The 18,913-nt window shown below is 37.6% G+C and overlaps 1 protein-coding gene across 1 annotated transcript; it reads right to left on the reverse strand.

Moving 5' to 3' along the window:
- Positions 1-3,132: 3,132 nt before the first annotated feature.
- Positions 3,133-5,424, reverse strand: LOC143984313 (olfactory receptor class A-like protein 1). The gene has a single exon (XM_077484558.1). The coding sequence runs from the start codon at positions 5,402-5,404 to the stop codon at positions 4,439-4,441; it is 966 nt and encodes a 321-aa protein (XP_077340684.1). The 5' UTR covers positions 5,405-5,424; the 3' UTR covers positions 3,133-4,438.
- Between the last annotated feature and the right edge of the window lie 13,489 nt (positions 5,425-18,913).

Raw genomic sequence — 18,913 nt, forward strand, 5'->3', positions numbered from 1 at the left:
TTTTTCTCTTTGCTTAGTACTGTGTATTGTATTCTATGTTGCCATATAAACCTAAGGATCATATGTTTTAATATATTGAAATATCTCTGTGGTATGTGTATCGGGAGCATTTGAAACTCATAAAGTACTTTTGGTAAGATCCCAATTTTTATGTTATTTGTCCATCCTATCCAGGAAACTTTCCTTATTTCTTCCATGCTTTCATTTAATAGCGGGATGTAGTTCATTTGATGTAAATCTTTTCAAGTCACTGTTAAATATACTCCAAAATATTTATATTTTTCTGTCATTTATTCTTTATTCATTTTTTCTTGTAAACGTTGTCTAGACATGTACAATTAGTTTAGTTCCAAATTTGTTCTGTAATGAATTTTGACAAATTCTGAAATTTCCAAATTTTTTAATTTCTGAAATTTCTAATTTCCATATTTTTAATTTCCGAATGGTTGAATTTCCAAAATTTTAAATTTCAGAAATTTGAAATTTCGGAAATTTGGAATTTCGGAAATTTGGAATTTCAGAAATCTGAAAATTTTTGAAATTGTAAAAATTTGAAATTTGAAAATTTGAAATGAAATTTGGAAATTTGAAATGAAATTTGGAAATTTGAAATGAAATTTGGAAATTTGAAATGAAATTTGGAAATTTGAAATTTCAGAATATTAGAAATTCGAAAATTTGGAAATTTGAAAATCCAAAAATAAGAATGAAAATCTGAAAATTCAAAAGAATGAAAATCCGAAAAATTTGAAAACTCAACAATCCGAAATCATAACTAATAATAACTAATAAATTATAGGTATTGGAATTCCCTTTCAAATTTGGCTGTTAGTGAACATAAGGAGTATGAATTTATCCAAAGTTATAAATTATTTGAAATAACAAATGCCGTATCTAAACAAATGGGACGTAACAATCTAATAATAATAAATAACAATAATAATAATAAAACCTTTTTATTATTATTATTTATTATTAATTTGTTCCATTCCATTTGTTTAGATGCAGCATTTGTTATTTTGGATAATTCATAATGTCAGATAAATTTGTTACATTCACAAACATCCAAATTTGAAAGGAAATTCCAATACCTATAATTTAATATTTAGTTATTATTTATAATTTTATTGAATTTCTTTCTTTTTTTTCAGATTTTTGAACTTCCGAATTTTCAAATTCTGAAAATTTGAAAATTCTGAATTCAAAAATTTGGAAATTCGGAAGTTCAAAATTAGAAAATTCTACAATCCAGAAATTCAGAAATTGAAAAATTCTGAAATTCTGAAATTCAAAATTTGAAATTCGAACATTAAGAAGTTGAAGATTCGAAATTCGGAAATCCGAAAATCCAAAAATTTGAAATTTGGAAATGTGAAAATTCGTAATTTGGAAATCTGAAAATCCAAAATTTAGAATTTTAGAATTTTCACATTTCCAAAGAAAAAGCAAAAAAATTAATAAAATCAAAACTAACAACATTTTTGTCAGTGCACATGTCTAACGTTGTCCTTCTTTCTTATCTACAATAACAAGCAGTTTGGGACTTTAAATGAGGTAGAAGTCGAAAATTATTTAATTTAATTCATAACAGTATATGATAACAAGCACATTCATATATATACATACATGTACATCTGTTTTGCACAAGATATAAATATCAGAGTATATAGAATCATATTAGTCAAAAATTAGTGCATGGACAATTGGTAATTCATAGAATGATGTTATAGCCTCCAAATATCAAGGGCGGCATCTCAGGTCCCTATGTCTATAATCGCATGTTATAAACATAATATACTAATTGGTACTGAGGACATCATCAGGGCGTAAGATATCACTGTGGCATCAAGTATAGTTCAATTTCGTGGGTGTTTCTCCACTCATCAGCAAATGGTATATTTTTAATTCATCTGTAATAAATTCATCTTAAATATTTGCTGCACTTAGAGGGCGCCTTCTCTTTTCCTTTTATTTTGCCCTGAGGCCCAGCCTCCGAAGGGAGGGCATCATGCTCTGCTTCAGTATGTCACAGTACATGTTGGCATTCATGGTTCTATCAATGAACTGTAGCTCCCCAGTGTCAGCAGAATTCATGCAGCCCCAGACCATGACACTCCCACCACCATGCTTGACTGCAGACAAGACACACTTGTCTTTGTAATCCCTCCTAACCTTGTTGTCACCACACACGCTTGACACCATCTGAACCAAATAAGTTTATCTTGTTCTCATCAGACCACAGGACGTGGTTCCAGTAATACATGTCCTTAGTCTGCTTGTTTTCAGCAAACTGTTTGCAGGCTTTCTTGTTCATCATCTTTGGAAGAGGCTTCTGGGACAAGCTTCTGGGACAATAGCCATGCACACTAATTTGACGCAGTGTGTGGCATATGGTCTGAGCACTGACAGGCTGATCCCCCACCCCTTCAACCTCTGCAGCAATGCTGGAAGCACTCATATGTCTATTTCCCAAAGACAACTTTTGGATATGATGCTGAGCACGTGCACTCAACTTCTTTGGTTGACCATGGCGAGTCCTGTTCTTGAGTGAAATCGGTCCAGGTAAACCGCTGTATGGTCTTGGCCAACGTAGTGCAGCTCAGTTTCAAGGTCTTGTCAGTCCTGTTATATCCTAGGCTATCTTTATTTATTTATTTATTTATTTATTTTTTTCAGATCCTCAGAGAGTTCTTTGCCATGAGGTGCCATTTTGAGCTTCCAGTGATCAGTATGAGAAAGTGAGAGCGATAACACCAAATTTACCATACCTGCTCCCCATTTACACCTGAGACCTTGTAACACTAACGAGTCATATGACACCGGGGAAGGAAAATGGCTAATTGGGCCCAATTTGGACATTTTCACTTAAGGGTGTACTCACTTTTGTTGCCAGCGGTTTAAACATTAATGACTGTGTGTTGAGTTATTTTGAGGGGACAGCAAATTTACACTGTTATACAAGCTGTACACTCACTACTTTACATTGTAGCAAAAGTGTAATTTCTTCAGTGTTGTCACATGAAAAGATATAATAAAATATTTACAAAAATGTGAGGGGTGTATTCACCTTTGTGAGATACTATATATATATATATATATATATATATATATATATCAAATACACTGCCTGCATTCATTCATTACACTATACGGCCACCGTGTAAGCAGCAGCCTTATATAGTGTTACATAGTGTGGGGAGTGGACTTAGCCCCCTGAGCCATGATTGGCCAAAGGCACCCTGCCTGTGCACAATTATGGCTCTCTCAGCAGTTCATGCTGTGATTGGCCAAAGCATGCAGGTCAGGTACATGCGTTGGCCAATCATCATACAGCAATGCACTGCGATCGCACATTATGGGCATTCTGCTGCACTCAAACTTCCCATGAACGCCCCATACGTTTTGTTCATTTTAGAACAAATGAACACCCAATGTTCAAGTCGAACTTACATTCGACTCAAACTGCGGTCTCATCCCTATTCTTGCCCTAATATTCTTATTATTTTTCCCACATGAAGCGCAGCACAGAGACATTCTAAGTAATATATGACCCTTGATACAGAACAATTAATATATCTAATTTATACAACTGTGAGCAGTATGCAATAAAGGCCTTTTTATTTTTGACCACAATTTAAATGGTAAGTCTACTTTTGTGGGGAAAAAATAGCAAATAAAAAAAACAATATAGCGTATACAATTAAGACACAAGACATATTGTAATTGAATGTTGTTAAAAATTGCCTTTCCTTTTCAATCTGCAGATCTGTAATTTTCTGTAAAATGCAATGCATAATGGCTACCTGGAGGTGTTCTGTACACAGAAGGTGTACAGAATGCCACCCAGAAACAGCTTTTGCTGCTTCTGTGATTGATTTTCCCAGAAATCTGCGCTAAGACACAAGTCAGATTTCAGGCATCCCCTGCAAGAAAAATATATATTTTTGGTGAAATACTCCCAATAGGAAATCACGTCCAAATGGATGAAGATCCTGCAATTTTTCTCATTAGAGCCCTGCAAGTGCAGCAGCTGATTGATAATTATGAAACCACTGCCATTAGATACATTTTCCATATGGGCACAGATAAACACACAAGGGTTTCTGAAGAACACCAACAGGTAGGAATCTGCAACAAAATTTGTTAAACTCCCTGCAATGTACATGAATCACCCAGAGGGGAATGTTTTTTTTCTCATCAAAAGTAGAATTGCTCTAGAAATCTATCAGGACCCAGATGAGTACATTCCATTAATTGGCCTCCAGTGCATCTCATGAGCATTACAACACTGGTGTATAAAAAGGAGAAGCAAGCTATACTTGTTTAATAAACAAGACTTAAATTTGTATATGTGTGCTGTTATTTATTTTGTTTATTTCAGATGAGATGGTTTCCACTCCTGATGCTATACTACAAATACTATTTCATTTCCCCACCTTTATTCACTTACAGTATACACAGTTACACTGCTTCCCATATGTTTTTGGAAAGGCTTGTTCTTGTTAGACAGCATCCAAAGGCGATGAAGTTTAGGGTTGGTTAATATGATGAGAATGGGACTCAGAGCTGCATATGAGGATGCTAGAAATACTCGAATATCACTCATATCAGAGGATACATTAGATAAAGTCAGCGTATAGACCCACATGGAGTTATCCAACCCAAACAGTAGCACATAAAGAACGACTAATAGTATTACAGCTCTTGATGCTTTATACTCCGCTGACCACTTTTGCTCTTTATTAGAGCTCCTAATTGCTTTCACATTCTTTTCATGATGAAAAAGGATGAACACCATGTAACTGCTTGCTAATGTCATCAGTCCTACGAATATAAAATCACGTATTGTATAAAATGTTCCATTGATGATGTATGCTGTATAAGTTAGAAAGTCCACATCACAATAAATCAAATGAAGAGTATATGGCGAAGTTGTTATATTTTTCTTCACATGAGTACTTAAACAACTATAAGGGTACATGGAGAAATTGATAATTGACAAAATTATGATAACGCCCATAACATTTTGTGTCACCCTTCGTTTAAGATAAAGCCAAACTCTAGTTGTTGGAGCAATAAGAATACACTGGTGGCAGCTAAGAAAACTAGTTACACAAATAGACATGGCTCTGCTTACTCTGTATGTGTATATGACGAATTTGCACTCTGTGTCATCAAGCAAGTCCTCTACCCCTATTGTATATAGAGACTGTGGAATAATGCGAGAAAAGATGACAAGTACATTTGCCAAAGCCAATACTGACAATATTATGTTTGTTGGAAGAATTTTCTTCTCTATGCTCTTGATGTAGGTGAATTGCAGAATAATAAAGATGTTTCCTGGTATTCCAACTATAACAATAAGGAAAAAACCTATAGCCTTGAGAAGAAGGTAAGTAGCCATCAGACCCAAGAAATGTTATGTAGTATCTGAAAAACAAAAACAAAGAATGTTGGTGTATCCCTTTGTATATGAAATCACAAAGGGAATTGTGAAATAACTTCTCTTAGGGTAGTAAGCTAAGCATAGTGTAAAAGCATGCAAAATAGCATACCTATTGAAGTACACAGAGCGAGTGATAAATTCATCCAGATGGAGTGCATAATTTCCAGAAAACTGGATTGAAACTGTTCAACAAACACAGCCAACCTCATGATTGGTAATCCCATTGAATCATAAAGCATGCATTCTCTGTTAAGATCCATTTAGTCTTTATTAGCAATAGACAGCTTCTAATGTAAATATAATGGCAAATAGCCTAAGGAAGGCATTAACATCAAATTAATATCCTGCTCCAATTATTTGGCAAGGGTTAATATCGTAGGTCTTCCATAAAACAATAATAAATTAGAGGGCATGCATTTTCCCCTAAGAAACCTGATGTGACTATTGGAAGAGCATTGAACTTAGTATTGCTCCGCTCAATTGGCAATAATAACTGCTTATTGGTAGACCTCTGAGGTGATTATCTCAATGCTTTAAATGTTGTGGTGTGGTGGTCAAAAACATGATGTACCAAAGGAGCTGACTAGAGATCTCAGTTGTGGCTCAGGGGTGGCCACCAAAAAAAAAAGGGGAGGCCCTTACAATGTATTAATTCTCTTAATAAATGTTGTTTCATTTAAAAAAAATCATTATTCATTCAAAAAAATGGATGTTCCCCTCCCGGGTTCTGTCTGGGATTCCCAGACAGGTGCAAGGAGTAACAGTGACAGGGGGTCTTTTTTCCTACTTACAGTTACAAAACATTCACTTACTGCACAAGTCATACCTTTTTGTTTGTTTACCTGGGAGGAGAGACCCACTGTGTAGAGTCATTCTTCAGGTGACAGGAATTTTTCCTTATAGGAACAGAATATTTATCTATTGCATGCCCACCTAGAGAAATGAGTTGCTGGAGAGAATCACTCTTCAGGTGATAGGCAGAACTTATGAACATTTACCCCCCACACACACACACACACACACCTTTTTATCCAAGGAGTAAGTTGTGTGCAAAAGGAGTTTGTAATAAAAAGGTCAAAACAAAAGCACCTTAGGGGTGGCAGCAGCCTTTTTTCTGAACCTACGCAGTGGCGGTGCACCCATAAGGGCACACGGGCGCCGCCTCTCACTCCTGCCACCCCCTCTAGCACCAATAGATAGATTTATGCATTGCATCAATCTATCTATGGTCGCCGCTGCCACCCCCCTATCCAGGCGTTCGGCCCCTTTTTGGGTGCAGGGTGCCTGAATTACAGCGGCGGGGGGTGTTTTTGAAGCACCTGATTAGATCCATAGGCTCTAATAGGTGTAAAAAAAGGTGACCTCAGCTGTGTGTTAGAAAAGAGCCTCCCTGTGAATCAGGTGCTCGGATCTTTTACCCATCACCTGATTGACTGAAACGACAGGCACTGTGATTGAACGCCAGGTGTCCAATCATAGCAGAGGACGGGAAGAGAGGACGGGAGAAGACATCGAGGAGCTGTCCATCTGATGGGGGGTTTCATTCAGTTTGTTTACGCCCCCCCACCACAAATTTTTGAGCACCAGTCGCAACTGCCATGAAATACAATAACATAAATATCTTTTGAGCACCCTAGGGTGTGATTTTTTGCAGGGGCACACAGACTCGTCGTACGACCGTTTTGGCGCCCTAAGGGCTACTTAAGGACTCTGCCTCTGTTCCTCCTTGCTGTCCAGTCTACAGCGTGTCCGGTGATTCTGTTATCTGCTATCTGCTATCTGCTGCCTTTTGATTCCTGTTACCCGGCCTGTTCCTGACTACGTTCGCTTGCTGCCTGCCACCGACCTCTTGTCTGTCTGACCACGTCTACGTCTCTTCCTGTGTACCGTTGTTGCCCGCCTGTTACCGACCCGGCTTGTACCCGACTCTGCTGACTACCATCTGCTATTCTGGTCTGATCGCCAGTGCCTGCTGCCACCAGCTGACTATCATCTGCTGTTCCGGTCTGATCGCCAGTGCCTGCTGCCACCAGCTGACTACCATCTGCTGTTCCGGTCTGATTGCCAGTGCCTTCTGCCATCTGCTGACTACCATCTGCTGTTCCGGTCTGACTGCCAGTGCCTGCTACCACCTGCTGACTGCCACCCGCTGTTCCAGTCTTCTACCTGTGCCTGTTGCTGTCGATCCGGATCTGCCTTACACCAGCCAGGCACTTGTACCCTCTGAACTCTCGAATCCCTGTTCCCACCTTCAGAGGTTCTCGAGAAGCCGCTCCCTGCATTCTGGGCTCTCATACCAGGTACGTGACACATAAATGGAAGACCAATTAGATCACCCAGATGACACATCAATAGAGGGGACAATGGTAGGAGGAACAATTACCAAGAACCCCCCATATCCCAGAATACCAACTACTCCAGGCTATAACATCCCGACTAACAATAGGTTCTCTCCTCTTGGGAGGGGAGGATGGCAGACACCCCATCAACATTTCCAATAAAGAGAGAGAGAATATAGGGAAGAAAGGGATTTTGCCAGGGGTGACAAAGAGAAAGACCCCCAAGAAGATGGAACACTTGTGTCCCTTACAGGACAAACAGCTAGAGAGGACGGAAATGGGGGGTGCTCAAAGAGGAGGGGAACCACCCAGAGATATGGACAGAGATCTAGTGCCCACAGGGCACCACAGGCATCCAACTTACCAAACACAAGAGACGGATGTGAGAAATGGATGGATCATCAATCAAGAAAGAGAGATGGGACAAACACAGAGAAAGAGGAGACAGACAAGAGGAAGGATAGGAGGGAGGAAGAAAAAGACAAAAAGAGTACTAGGATAAGGAATTTGTAATTTGAGTAATGCCCAAATTTCTGGAGAAGAAATGGGAGTTTTGGACCTGGGCCTGAAGTTTGCCCCTGCGAAAACATTGGACAAATTTGAGGCCTATATTGATCTTCAGAAATTCATGAGAAAATTGAATCTGAAAAACATTTTGCAATGAATGAAAACAAAAGAATACCTGAATACTCAACATTCACTCTGACTAACCTTAAAAACAACTCCATTTTTAACCTTAAGACTCCTGGTAATCAGTGCATTGGGGTCTTTAAGATGATGGTAGAAGAAGACCTGAAAAACTTGAAAGGGAAGCAATCTAAAAATATGAATATATGGGAAATTATCAAATACATTTTCTAGGGGATAAGGGAGAAGGATTGGTGATATTGAATAAAAAAGATTATGAAGAAGAGATGGAGAACCTACTTATAATGGAGAACACATATAAAAAATTGAAAGGGAACCCTAAAGCATGATAGGAAAAGAAGCTAAAAACATACGTAAAAAAAGGGATAAAGGAATATTGAATAAGAAGGAGGCTGAATAGCTTACGTCTGAATCCATAAAGACCCCTGTAATATATTATGTTCCAAAAGTCCACAAGAGGTTAGTAAAACCTCCAGGAAGACCAGCCATTAGCAGTATCAACTGACTCTTCTCTCGGTTAGGAGAGTATCTTGACCAATTCTTAAAAACCAAAAAGGAAAATCTAATTTAAGAGATAGTACACAACTAATAACAGAACTGCAAAATATCACAGGAGCAGAGAATTGCTTGCTTGCCACTATAGATGTTAACTTGTTATACAGTGTAACAGCATAGTGAAGAAAGATGGGTTAGAAGGTGTGGAGAAGGCACTACATGAAATTCGAAATTAAATTAAGGCAAGAACAAATAAGCTTTATCCTTGAAGGACTCCAATTGGCTATGGAAAGCAATTATTTATGATACAGAAGGAACTATTATGTTCAAACAAAGGGGGTGGCAATGGGGGGCAGGTTATACCCCTAGTGTCGCCAACCTCTTTATGAATGTGTGGGAGGAGAATACCCCAAATTAAGCTTTACTGAAGATATAAACCTGTAGATGATTTAAACATTTTATGGGAAGGAACAGTGGAAACCTTTGAAGAATTCCTTAAGGCAATCAACCCTAATAAGTATGGAATTCCCTTCACTGGGAGGTGGGACCACCAGCAAATTGACTAACTGGACTTACAGATTTTCAAGGAAGGAACTTAATTATATTGTAAAATGTTCTTCAAAGCAACAGATCGTAATGATTACATACCCACCTCAAGCTGTCACCACCCCAAATGTAAGGGGAACATCTGCAAAGGGCAACTGTTAAGAATGCAAAGAAACTGCCGCAAAATGGGGGATTTTGAAATGCAAACACTCTAATTAAGAGATTTCAAGAGAAGAACCTAACTAAATTGAAAAACAAAATAAAGAGACTGGACAGGAATTCATTATTGGTCAAAAAAAGACAAAAAAATAGGAACTCATACTGATATAATGTTTATTACGGGATTCAATACCCAGTACCAACAAATAGAACACATTATCAGAAAATATTGGCCTTTTTTGAAAGAAGATAGAATCCTGTCCAAAATTTTACCAGAGAAACTCAGGTTTGTGTACAGGAGAGCTCCCACACCTAGAAATCATCTAGTTCACAATGTAATGAATCCTCCCAAGCCAATTAAACTCTTCTCGAAGATGAAGGGGTTTTTCAGTTGTCAAAATTGTCTTCCATGCAGAATAATTAAAAAAAACAACCACGTAAAAAGTAACCATTTAAATCTAGGGTTAATAATAGTGAATACTAAATAAGAGAATTGATTACTTGCAAAAGTACCCATGTTACGTATGTTATCGAGTGTTCATGTCATCTTCAATATGTAGGTAGAACCACCCGCCCACTGACTGTGAGGATTAGGGAACATATGAATAACATAAGGAAAGGGTTCCCGAAACATAGCCTTTCGAGCTATTTTAATGAAGTACACCGAAAAGATCCCACAGGATTGAATTTTTATGGGATAGACCTAGTGAAGGACCACTGGAGAGGTAGCAACAAAAAAATCCTCATATCACAAAATGAGACCAGGTGGATATACAGGTTGGGGTCCCTGGCGCCTGGGGGCCAAAACCTTGATATTGACCTTAACTTCTTCATATCCAAATTTTGAGTATGGTCCTTCTTTATTAGTTGACAAAACTGCATAGGAAGTAATTAGCCAGGGGAGGTGTGACTAACCCACATAAGAATTTAATGGGCTAACAATAAAGATTTGAAGGTTAGAAATAACAAACTGAAAAATTAGAGCTGATGAACACAAATTAATAATTAATAGAAGATAGTTCACAAAGCCATATAGCATTTTTATGGCTTAATATTTGATGAGGATAGAGCTGGAAAACCATTCAACCATATAAAAATTATAATTAAAATCATTAAAATCATGTATTGTTTAAACACTAATAGTCAAATCATCTAAAGACATATTATTTCCTCTGAGTGTTGTATAGTCCAATCTCAGTTGTCCCTATATATATATATAAAACTGAGGAAGTGGCAAACTGTTATGAAACATGTTTATTTGGTGAATGAAATACATTTTATTTGATGAATTTTTACACATCCCGTTCCGGGCACCTTTGCCGAACTACTGACAGACCTTTTTTTGCAAACTCCTTTTGCACACAACCTATATCAATGCTTTCATTTTCAAATAGAAAAATATGTCAAACTTTTAACCAATGTGTGCTACTTAGAGTCATTAGCTAAGCAACAAGTTACATTGTGGTAGACTTTTGTGAGTTTGAAGATGAATGGATGTTCCCATGCCTATTGTTTTCAGAAATATAGCTACTTGTCTATGGTCAGCAAGGTTGCAGAACATCTAAATATATATTTTTGAACAGCTTGAGTAGATTTGTTACAGATAACATACATTTTGTATTAGGCCCCTTTCACACGAGGCAGACTCCGCTTCCATGGAGATTTTCACCGGCTCTCATATCTCTGCTGCGGCTCCAGTGCAAATTTGCAAAGGAGCCCTGTGCATCATTTGGTTCATTTCAGGTCTGAATTCAACCAAACATTCGGGAAGAAATTGGACCTGAATCAGTGAACGAGGACGCACAGAACCTCTGCTGGGAGTCGCATTGGTATTAGGTGTAAACCCGACCAAGTGTTATGAAGAATAGGATAAAGGGAAGGTTTGAGAAAGAGGTGAGGGATGACGCCACACAGTCCTCAAAAGTTTTAGAATTGAAATACTTTAATAGTTTTACAGTCTAACTTAGAGCATTTGGTCACTAAGCACGCTTGAACATTACATAGCTCTGATCTCTGTGCAAACCTTAAAATACTTATGCTAGATGGAGCTCAAGCCAAGTGTGCTTGAAGCAAGAAAGCTACATTTTTTGCACAAGTTTATTGTTGTTGCTGTCCTTGTTTGGGAGATTCACTTTTGCTTTCTGTCCCTGAAACTGTTGATACTGGGACCCAATGCTAAGGGAATATAACATTTTTATAGTAAATACTAAAAAGTAGGTGTAGGACATGCTGTTGGTTGACAGTTTTGTCACGTTTAAAGGAAACGTTTGGTACATTTTTTGAGGTTTTGGGAAACAAAATGACTACAGGTTTGTTGACATAAGCTGCCTGTCCTTTTCTCATATCTCTGGTTATTACATTTTACTTCCGATTTTTGGGAATAACACTCACTTGTAAGTGTGTGCCACTGGAGTGTTAAAGACCTAGGCATAAGTAATATTTGTATTTTTTAAAATACAGTATTTTTCTGCAACTGTAAATTTTTCCTTTTTATTGGCAAGAAAGGTGTCTTGGCCACTTTCTGGCAGTTATTCATGTGACCACATATTGGTTAAATCCTCTGTACTAAAGATGGATGTCAGAATGATGTTTCAGAACAGCCAACCTTTCAGTGTCTCTACTAAACTGTACTGTTCCCCTTGGGCAAGATCAGCCATTAGAGGGAGACCAGATGGATTTTTGTGATGGATTTTTTGCTATAAATGCAATGTATTTCAAGCTGCAGTCAATATGTATGGCAATAGCTTTGATTTTGATTTTGAGAATAGTTCAGATTGAAATTTCCCTGTGAGCTGGAAATATTTATTGAATATTAATTTCAGTTATTTTCTAGTTTTAAAATAAATAATAGTATATATATTCAAACTTTTCATATTATGTTGTTATTAGCACAGCAGACTTGAACCTAATCAAACACTCAGAAATTCCAACCGGAAAAGTACTCTGTGTCATTGACTGGTGTTTATAAAATTGTACATACCTCTTTGAACAGAATCCAGAATTGCTATTGGGATGTTTTGTTATGGAACTTACATTTATAGTCAAGTTTTCCCAGAGGTCACATCTCAAGAGATTAATTAAACATAACAATCATCCAAGAAATAAGCAACTGTGTATAATAAATGTCATCCAACTGCATTCGATGTGACACACCATACAGTAGTACAGTCATTGGGACTATGTTAAATATTTGATGTGTTCTCCCATGTGCCTTTACGCAAACTCAAAACGCGCCATTTTGTTTTTTGCTGAAAATAATGGCTTTCTTCTGGCCACTCTGCCATAAAGCCCAACTCTATGGAGCGAACGGCTTATTGTCATCCTATGTACAGATACTCCAGTCTCTGCTGTGTAACTCTACAGCTCCTCCAGGGTTACCTTAGGTCTCTGCACTGCCTCTCCCGATTAATGCCCTCCTTGCCCGGTCCGTGAGTTTTGGTGTGTGTCTGTCTCTTGGCAGGTTTACTGTTGTGCCATGTTCTTTACATTTGGTTATGGTAGATTTAATGGTGCTCCTAGAGATCATCAAAAATGTGGATGCTTTATTTTACCTAAACCTGACTTGTACTTCTCAACAACATTGTCCTTTACTTGTTTGGAGGATTCCTTGGTCTTCATGGCAGTGTTTGGTTAGTGGTGCCTCTTGTTTAGGTGTTGCAGCCCCTGGGGCCTTTAAAAAAGGAAAGGTGTGTATATGTAATGACAGATCATTTGACACTCCAAATTGAACACATGTGGACATCATTTCACTAATTATGTGACTTCTGAAGGTAATTGGGTGCACCAGAGCTTTTTATGGGTTTCATAACAAAGGGGGTAAATGCATACGCACAAACCAATTATCAGTTTTTTATTTCTGAAAAATAGTTTTATGTATATATTTTTCTAATTTTACTTCACCAACTTAGACTTTTGTGTTCTGATCCATCACATATAATTCAGATAAAAAAAAACAAAAAAAAAACATTGAACTAAAGGCTGTAATGTAACAAAAAAGTAAAAGGCCAAAGGGGTGAATACTTCTGGAGAAAGTGCACATACGAGCAACCAAACTGATAAGAGGCATGGAAGAGTTCATCTATGAGCAAAGATTGGAGGAAATTCATTTATTTTCTCTTGAGAAGAGGAGACTAAAGAGGATCTGCAGTCTGCTTGCATAATTTGTAATAAAAACATCTTTGCCATTCTGAAGCTTCCCTCCAACCACTTTGCATATTTTTTTTTATATATATTGTGATTATGTACTTTCCAAATATGCTGCAGAAATCTAACGTTACTGAATCTGGCTGCAACCATTTTACTTTCAATATTTTTTTATTGGTTTATGAAGTATAAACATTACAAAAGTAAAGGACATTTGAAATATTGTAACTAATTGTAAATGATATTCAATAGTACATATAAAACATTATACGCATCTGTTTATGTCCTTAGTTATTGTTAGAGTTGGAGTTAGGGTTAGGATATGAAAAAAAAAGAAAAACGGCATGTAACTAGATTATGCCACAATTTAGCAGAACAATATAACACAACAGCACAGTCCATGGATTTGAGTAGAGTTTCTGACTTTGTACCCAACAAATTCAGTCTTTAGAGGATATTTTGTACCAATGCAACCAGACTTTCCTAACCTCACAAATAAAAGGGCTTTCAATTCATTCCAATGGTGTACCAATGCTAATCTTGCGCTTAGACCAATGTAAATGGCTATGTCTCTAATATCAATTGGTATTGTTTCTATGCCCAGAGATAAAATAGCCAGACCTGGTAAAATGGGTATAGTTAACTTCAAAATTTGTGTAAGCAGTTGGAATATTGCTGTCCAGAAAGTCACTATAGCCGGGCAAGCCCATATTGTTCCATAGTTTCTGCAACAGGTAAGAGGAGTATGTGGGGGAAAATTTGGAAATCCTGTATGGGGTTAGATACCAGTGAAGCAGAATTTACTGAGTGAATTCCCATAGGTTTACGCTGTCACCGCATGCGTGATGCTGAGTGCTGTCTGCCATTGTACAAGGGTGTATCTGGTATGTAAATCTTTTTCCCATGCTTGTATAAGAGAGGTTTTAGTAAATACATCTTTATTATTGAGCAGGTAGTAAAATAGGGATATAGCCTTGATCTTGGTATTAGGTTTAGTGTGATATTGGGCTACATTCCATGATAAGGATACAGTAGTACTTAGATTGGAGCAGATAAAATGTTTGACCTATAAATACTGTACATGTAATGGTCAGAGTTGGATAAACCATACTCAATCTGTAGGGACCTAAAAGTTTTGGTTACTGGTCTTATCATCAGATCATGTAGTCCTTCTATCCCTTTCATGACCCATCTATTGACATTCAGGTCTGGAATGATAGTTGGCAAGTTTAACAGTGGTAGAGGGAGCAGGGTAGTAGTAGACTCCTGGAAGAAAGTGGTTAATAACATTTGCCAGGTCTGAAGTGAAGCCATTATAGTAGGGGATAATACCGTAGCTTGCGATGATCTGTATCTGCTGGTTAGAAGGAAGTGACATAGATTATGTCCCTGTATTTGATAGCGTTCCAGTTCTTCTGATCTGGTGTTATTGGCATGGGTAAACCACATTTTAAGTGGTGCTAAGATTGAGGCAGTATAGCAATCTATATTACTAGTCCCACTGCTCCTGCTTTCCTACTTGTGAACAGTCTGGTGAATGCGCACCTCGCTTTTTTACCTTGCCACAAGTATAGCTATGAATTGGGTAGTTAAAAAAAAGGAGTTAGTTACAGGAATAGGTAATGTTTTAAATAGGTATAGAAATTGAGGAAGGAGGATCATTTTAAAAGCTGCTAAGCGGCCTGACCAAGAAAGTTCAACCTTTGTTATGTCCTGCAGTTTTAAGCGTATTCTATCTAGAAATGGGAGATAATTAGCTTTGAATAATTCCCGCTATGTGTTAGTGTAATGCCCAAATAATTTCTACCTGTATCGTTCCATGCATAAGGATACAATGTAGTGAGTTTCTGTTTTATGTGTGGAGGGATGTTTAGTCCCAATACATATAGTGGATATAAAAAGTCTACACACCCCTGTAAAAATGTCAGGTTCCTGTGATGTAAAAAAATGAGCCAACGATAAATAATTAGAATTTCTTTCTCTTTAAAGGGGTTGTAAAGGTAAATGTTTTTTCACCTTAATGCATTCTATGTATTACGGTGAAAAAACATCTGACAGTGCCTGCGCCCCCAGCCCCCCCGTTTTACTTACCTCACCCCTCGAAAGTCCCACGCTCGTCCCCCGACGTCCTTTCCACCGTTCAGCCTGGCCGCTGATTGGCTGGAGTGGATGGATGGAAAGCAGCGCAGCCATTGGTTCGCACTGCTGTCAATCACATCCACTGACGTGGAGCGCCGGGGGGTGGGGGCCGTGTGATACAGCGAGCGGCTATAGCCACCGGCTGCATCACGGGAGCGCGCCCGCAGATGCTTCTCACCATGCGAGGAAGCTCACATGAACGTGAGAAGCACCTGCGGGAGGAAGCTGAGACAGCCGCCGAGGGACCCCAGAAGAGCAGGTTCGGGGCCACTCTATGCAAAATGAGCTGCACAGTGGAGGTAAGTATAACATGTTTGTTATTTAAAAAAAATAATAATTCACTTTACAATCCCTTTAACCACTTTCAGACCGGACCAATTTGCTGGTCAAAGACCAGACCACTTTTTGCGATTCGGCACTGCGTCGCTTTAACTGACAATTGCGCGGTCGTGCGACGTGGCTCCCAAACAAAATTGATGTCCTTTTTTTCCCACAAATGGAGCTTTCTTTTGGTGGTATTTGATCACCCCTGCGGTTTTTATTTTTTGCGCTATAAACAAAAATAGAGCGTCAATTTTGAAAAAAACGCATTATTTTTTACTTTTTGTTATAATAAATATCCCCCAAAAATATATAAAAAAAACATTTTTTTCCCTCAGTTTAGGCCGATACGTATTCTTCTACATATTTTTGGTAAAAAAAAATCGCAATAAGCGATTATTGATTGGTTTGCGCAAAAGTTATAGGGTTTACAAAATAGGGATAGTTTTATAGCATTTTTATTAATAATTTTTTTATTATTATTTTTTTTACTAGTAATGGCGGCGATCAGCGATTTTTATTGTGACTGCGACATTGTGGGGGACCCATCGGACATTTTTGACACATTTTTGGGACCATTGTCATTTATACAGTAATCACTGCTATATAAATAAAGTATATACAAAGCCGCGCCAACCCTCCACTACATATAATATAAAATTAAAATTAAAATTAAAAAATAAAATAAAATATGAAAATGAAAATAAGCAATATTATCATTGGTTTCCCCAACCACTCTGTGTCTAAACACTATTTGAAATTTCATAGTAAAGACCCCTCTAAGACCCTTTTCTTGGGGATTGACAAATATAAGCCTCACTGGCGGGGTAGCTCTTTAGTAAGAGAAATTTCTAAACTGGAAATGTCTTGGGTCCACCGTCTCAAAACTTATACCCCTTTTGGGCTTAATATTGACACCGATGTCAACGCCTTCATTGACAATTCTTAGTTAAACTTCTCTTTTTATCTGTTTGATTCTTTATTCATATATTTTTTATACATTTAATTTATGTATTCTTTGCACTTGGAATGTTATACTAGTTTTATATATACAATACCCTTTTGGCCTTGCCTGTTGTGAGATGCTAGACTGGTCCATGCATTCTAGATATGTGCCCCATTTCTGGATATACACTTTAGGTATATGTATTATTATTATTTTTATTTTTATTTATTTTTTATATATGGATCCTTTTATTATGGATGATCTATTGATCGTACAGATTAGGCTATTTTTATTTTTATGTTGTTATGGGGTTTGGCCCATGTGCGGGGATCCAACTCATATTATTTATGGTTGGATCTATGCACATTGACCACTCCATATTTTTTTATTAACATCTATTTTACTTGTCCTTTCCATCTAGATAAACACTATACCCATGGATTTGTGTGAAATAATTTTCTCCAATAATCCTTTTTTATCTACTTATTCCCCTTTAATTTTCTATTTCTTTCGTGTATTGCGAAGGGTATGCGATTTCTTTATACTGTCAGCATACTATTAGGCATACGACACCATATATGCAGACGTTTTTTTCGCGCCAATCCCGTTAGAAGGACTGGATGTAATTCCTTCGTTTCACGATTTAACTGATTTTTCGTTTGTGTATCACGTAGTGATATGCGATTATGAAGTGTTATGCGATTTATATATTGCCAACTTTCTATTTGTGTTACACGAGCACATATATGCATTATTTTAATGTTCCTTTTCTTTTTAAACACACAATATATCTGTTGGATGTGATTTTCATCTATGATGTTCTATTTAACAGATGTTAAGTGTGTTCGTTATGGGTTGCTATAATATTTCAATTCTGGATAGACAGCGCTCGTATTGGGGTTATTTGCCATTTTCCGTAATGGCGTATGTTGACTAAGTCTTGCATCTCAGAACGAGGCTTGGTTCCCTTCGTTAGTTCTATTAGGCGGAGCGTTACTGAGCCTCGTATCTCAACACGAGGCTTGGTTCCCTTCGTTAGCTTTATTAGGCGGAGCGTCACTGCGCTGCCCGTTCCCCATTGACAACGTCAGGTATGACGAAACGCGTCTGGGAAGGCACGCAGTGACGCCACCACGTTGTAGGAGAGGAGGACGGGCTCCTGTTTGCCGGCCGGCTTTTTACATTGCTCCTATATGCTGTGTTTTATCTACATACTTGTAAGTGCATTACTTTTATTTATTAAATTGTTCCTAAGTTATTACGCTATGTCAGTCCCTTTCTTTTCTGTGGGCCTCTGAGTGCTTCATATCGAGACCACTGAACAGACTACTATCTTGGAAATACCGCTAAGAGATGGAGTGCTGACCCAGCTGAGGAAGGTTAACCTGGATGTCATCCACTTATCATTTGTATATGCTTCATTCCATATATTTTCTGGTAAGCGCATTCAACATATGGTGACGGGTATTTCACGCGCCTTGGAAAGTGTTGAACCACTGTGGTGCTGTCATTTAAGAACACTTACGTCCGTTATTTGGATTCACCTATGAACTCTTCTTAGATTGGACTTTTTTCACTTTATGCCATTTTTTGGCTTTTTTGGTTATCTACACATTATTTGAGGTCTTTTTGCATAATTGTATTAGTCTTTATTTTCATTTTCATATTTTATTTTATTTTTTAATTTTAATTTTAATTTTATATTATATGTAGTGGAGGGTTGGCGCGGCT

Source organism: Lithobates pipiens, unplaced genomic scaffold, assembly GCF_037356315.1.
Source record: "Lithobates pipiens isolate NorthernLeopardFrog02 unplaced genomic scaffold, aLitPip1_a1.2 Scaffold_16, whole genome shotgun sequence".
NCBI lineage: Eukaryota > Metazoa > Chordata > Amphibia > Anura > Ranidae > Lithobates > Lithobates pipiens.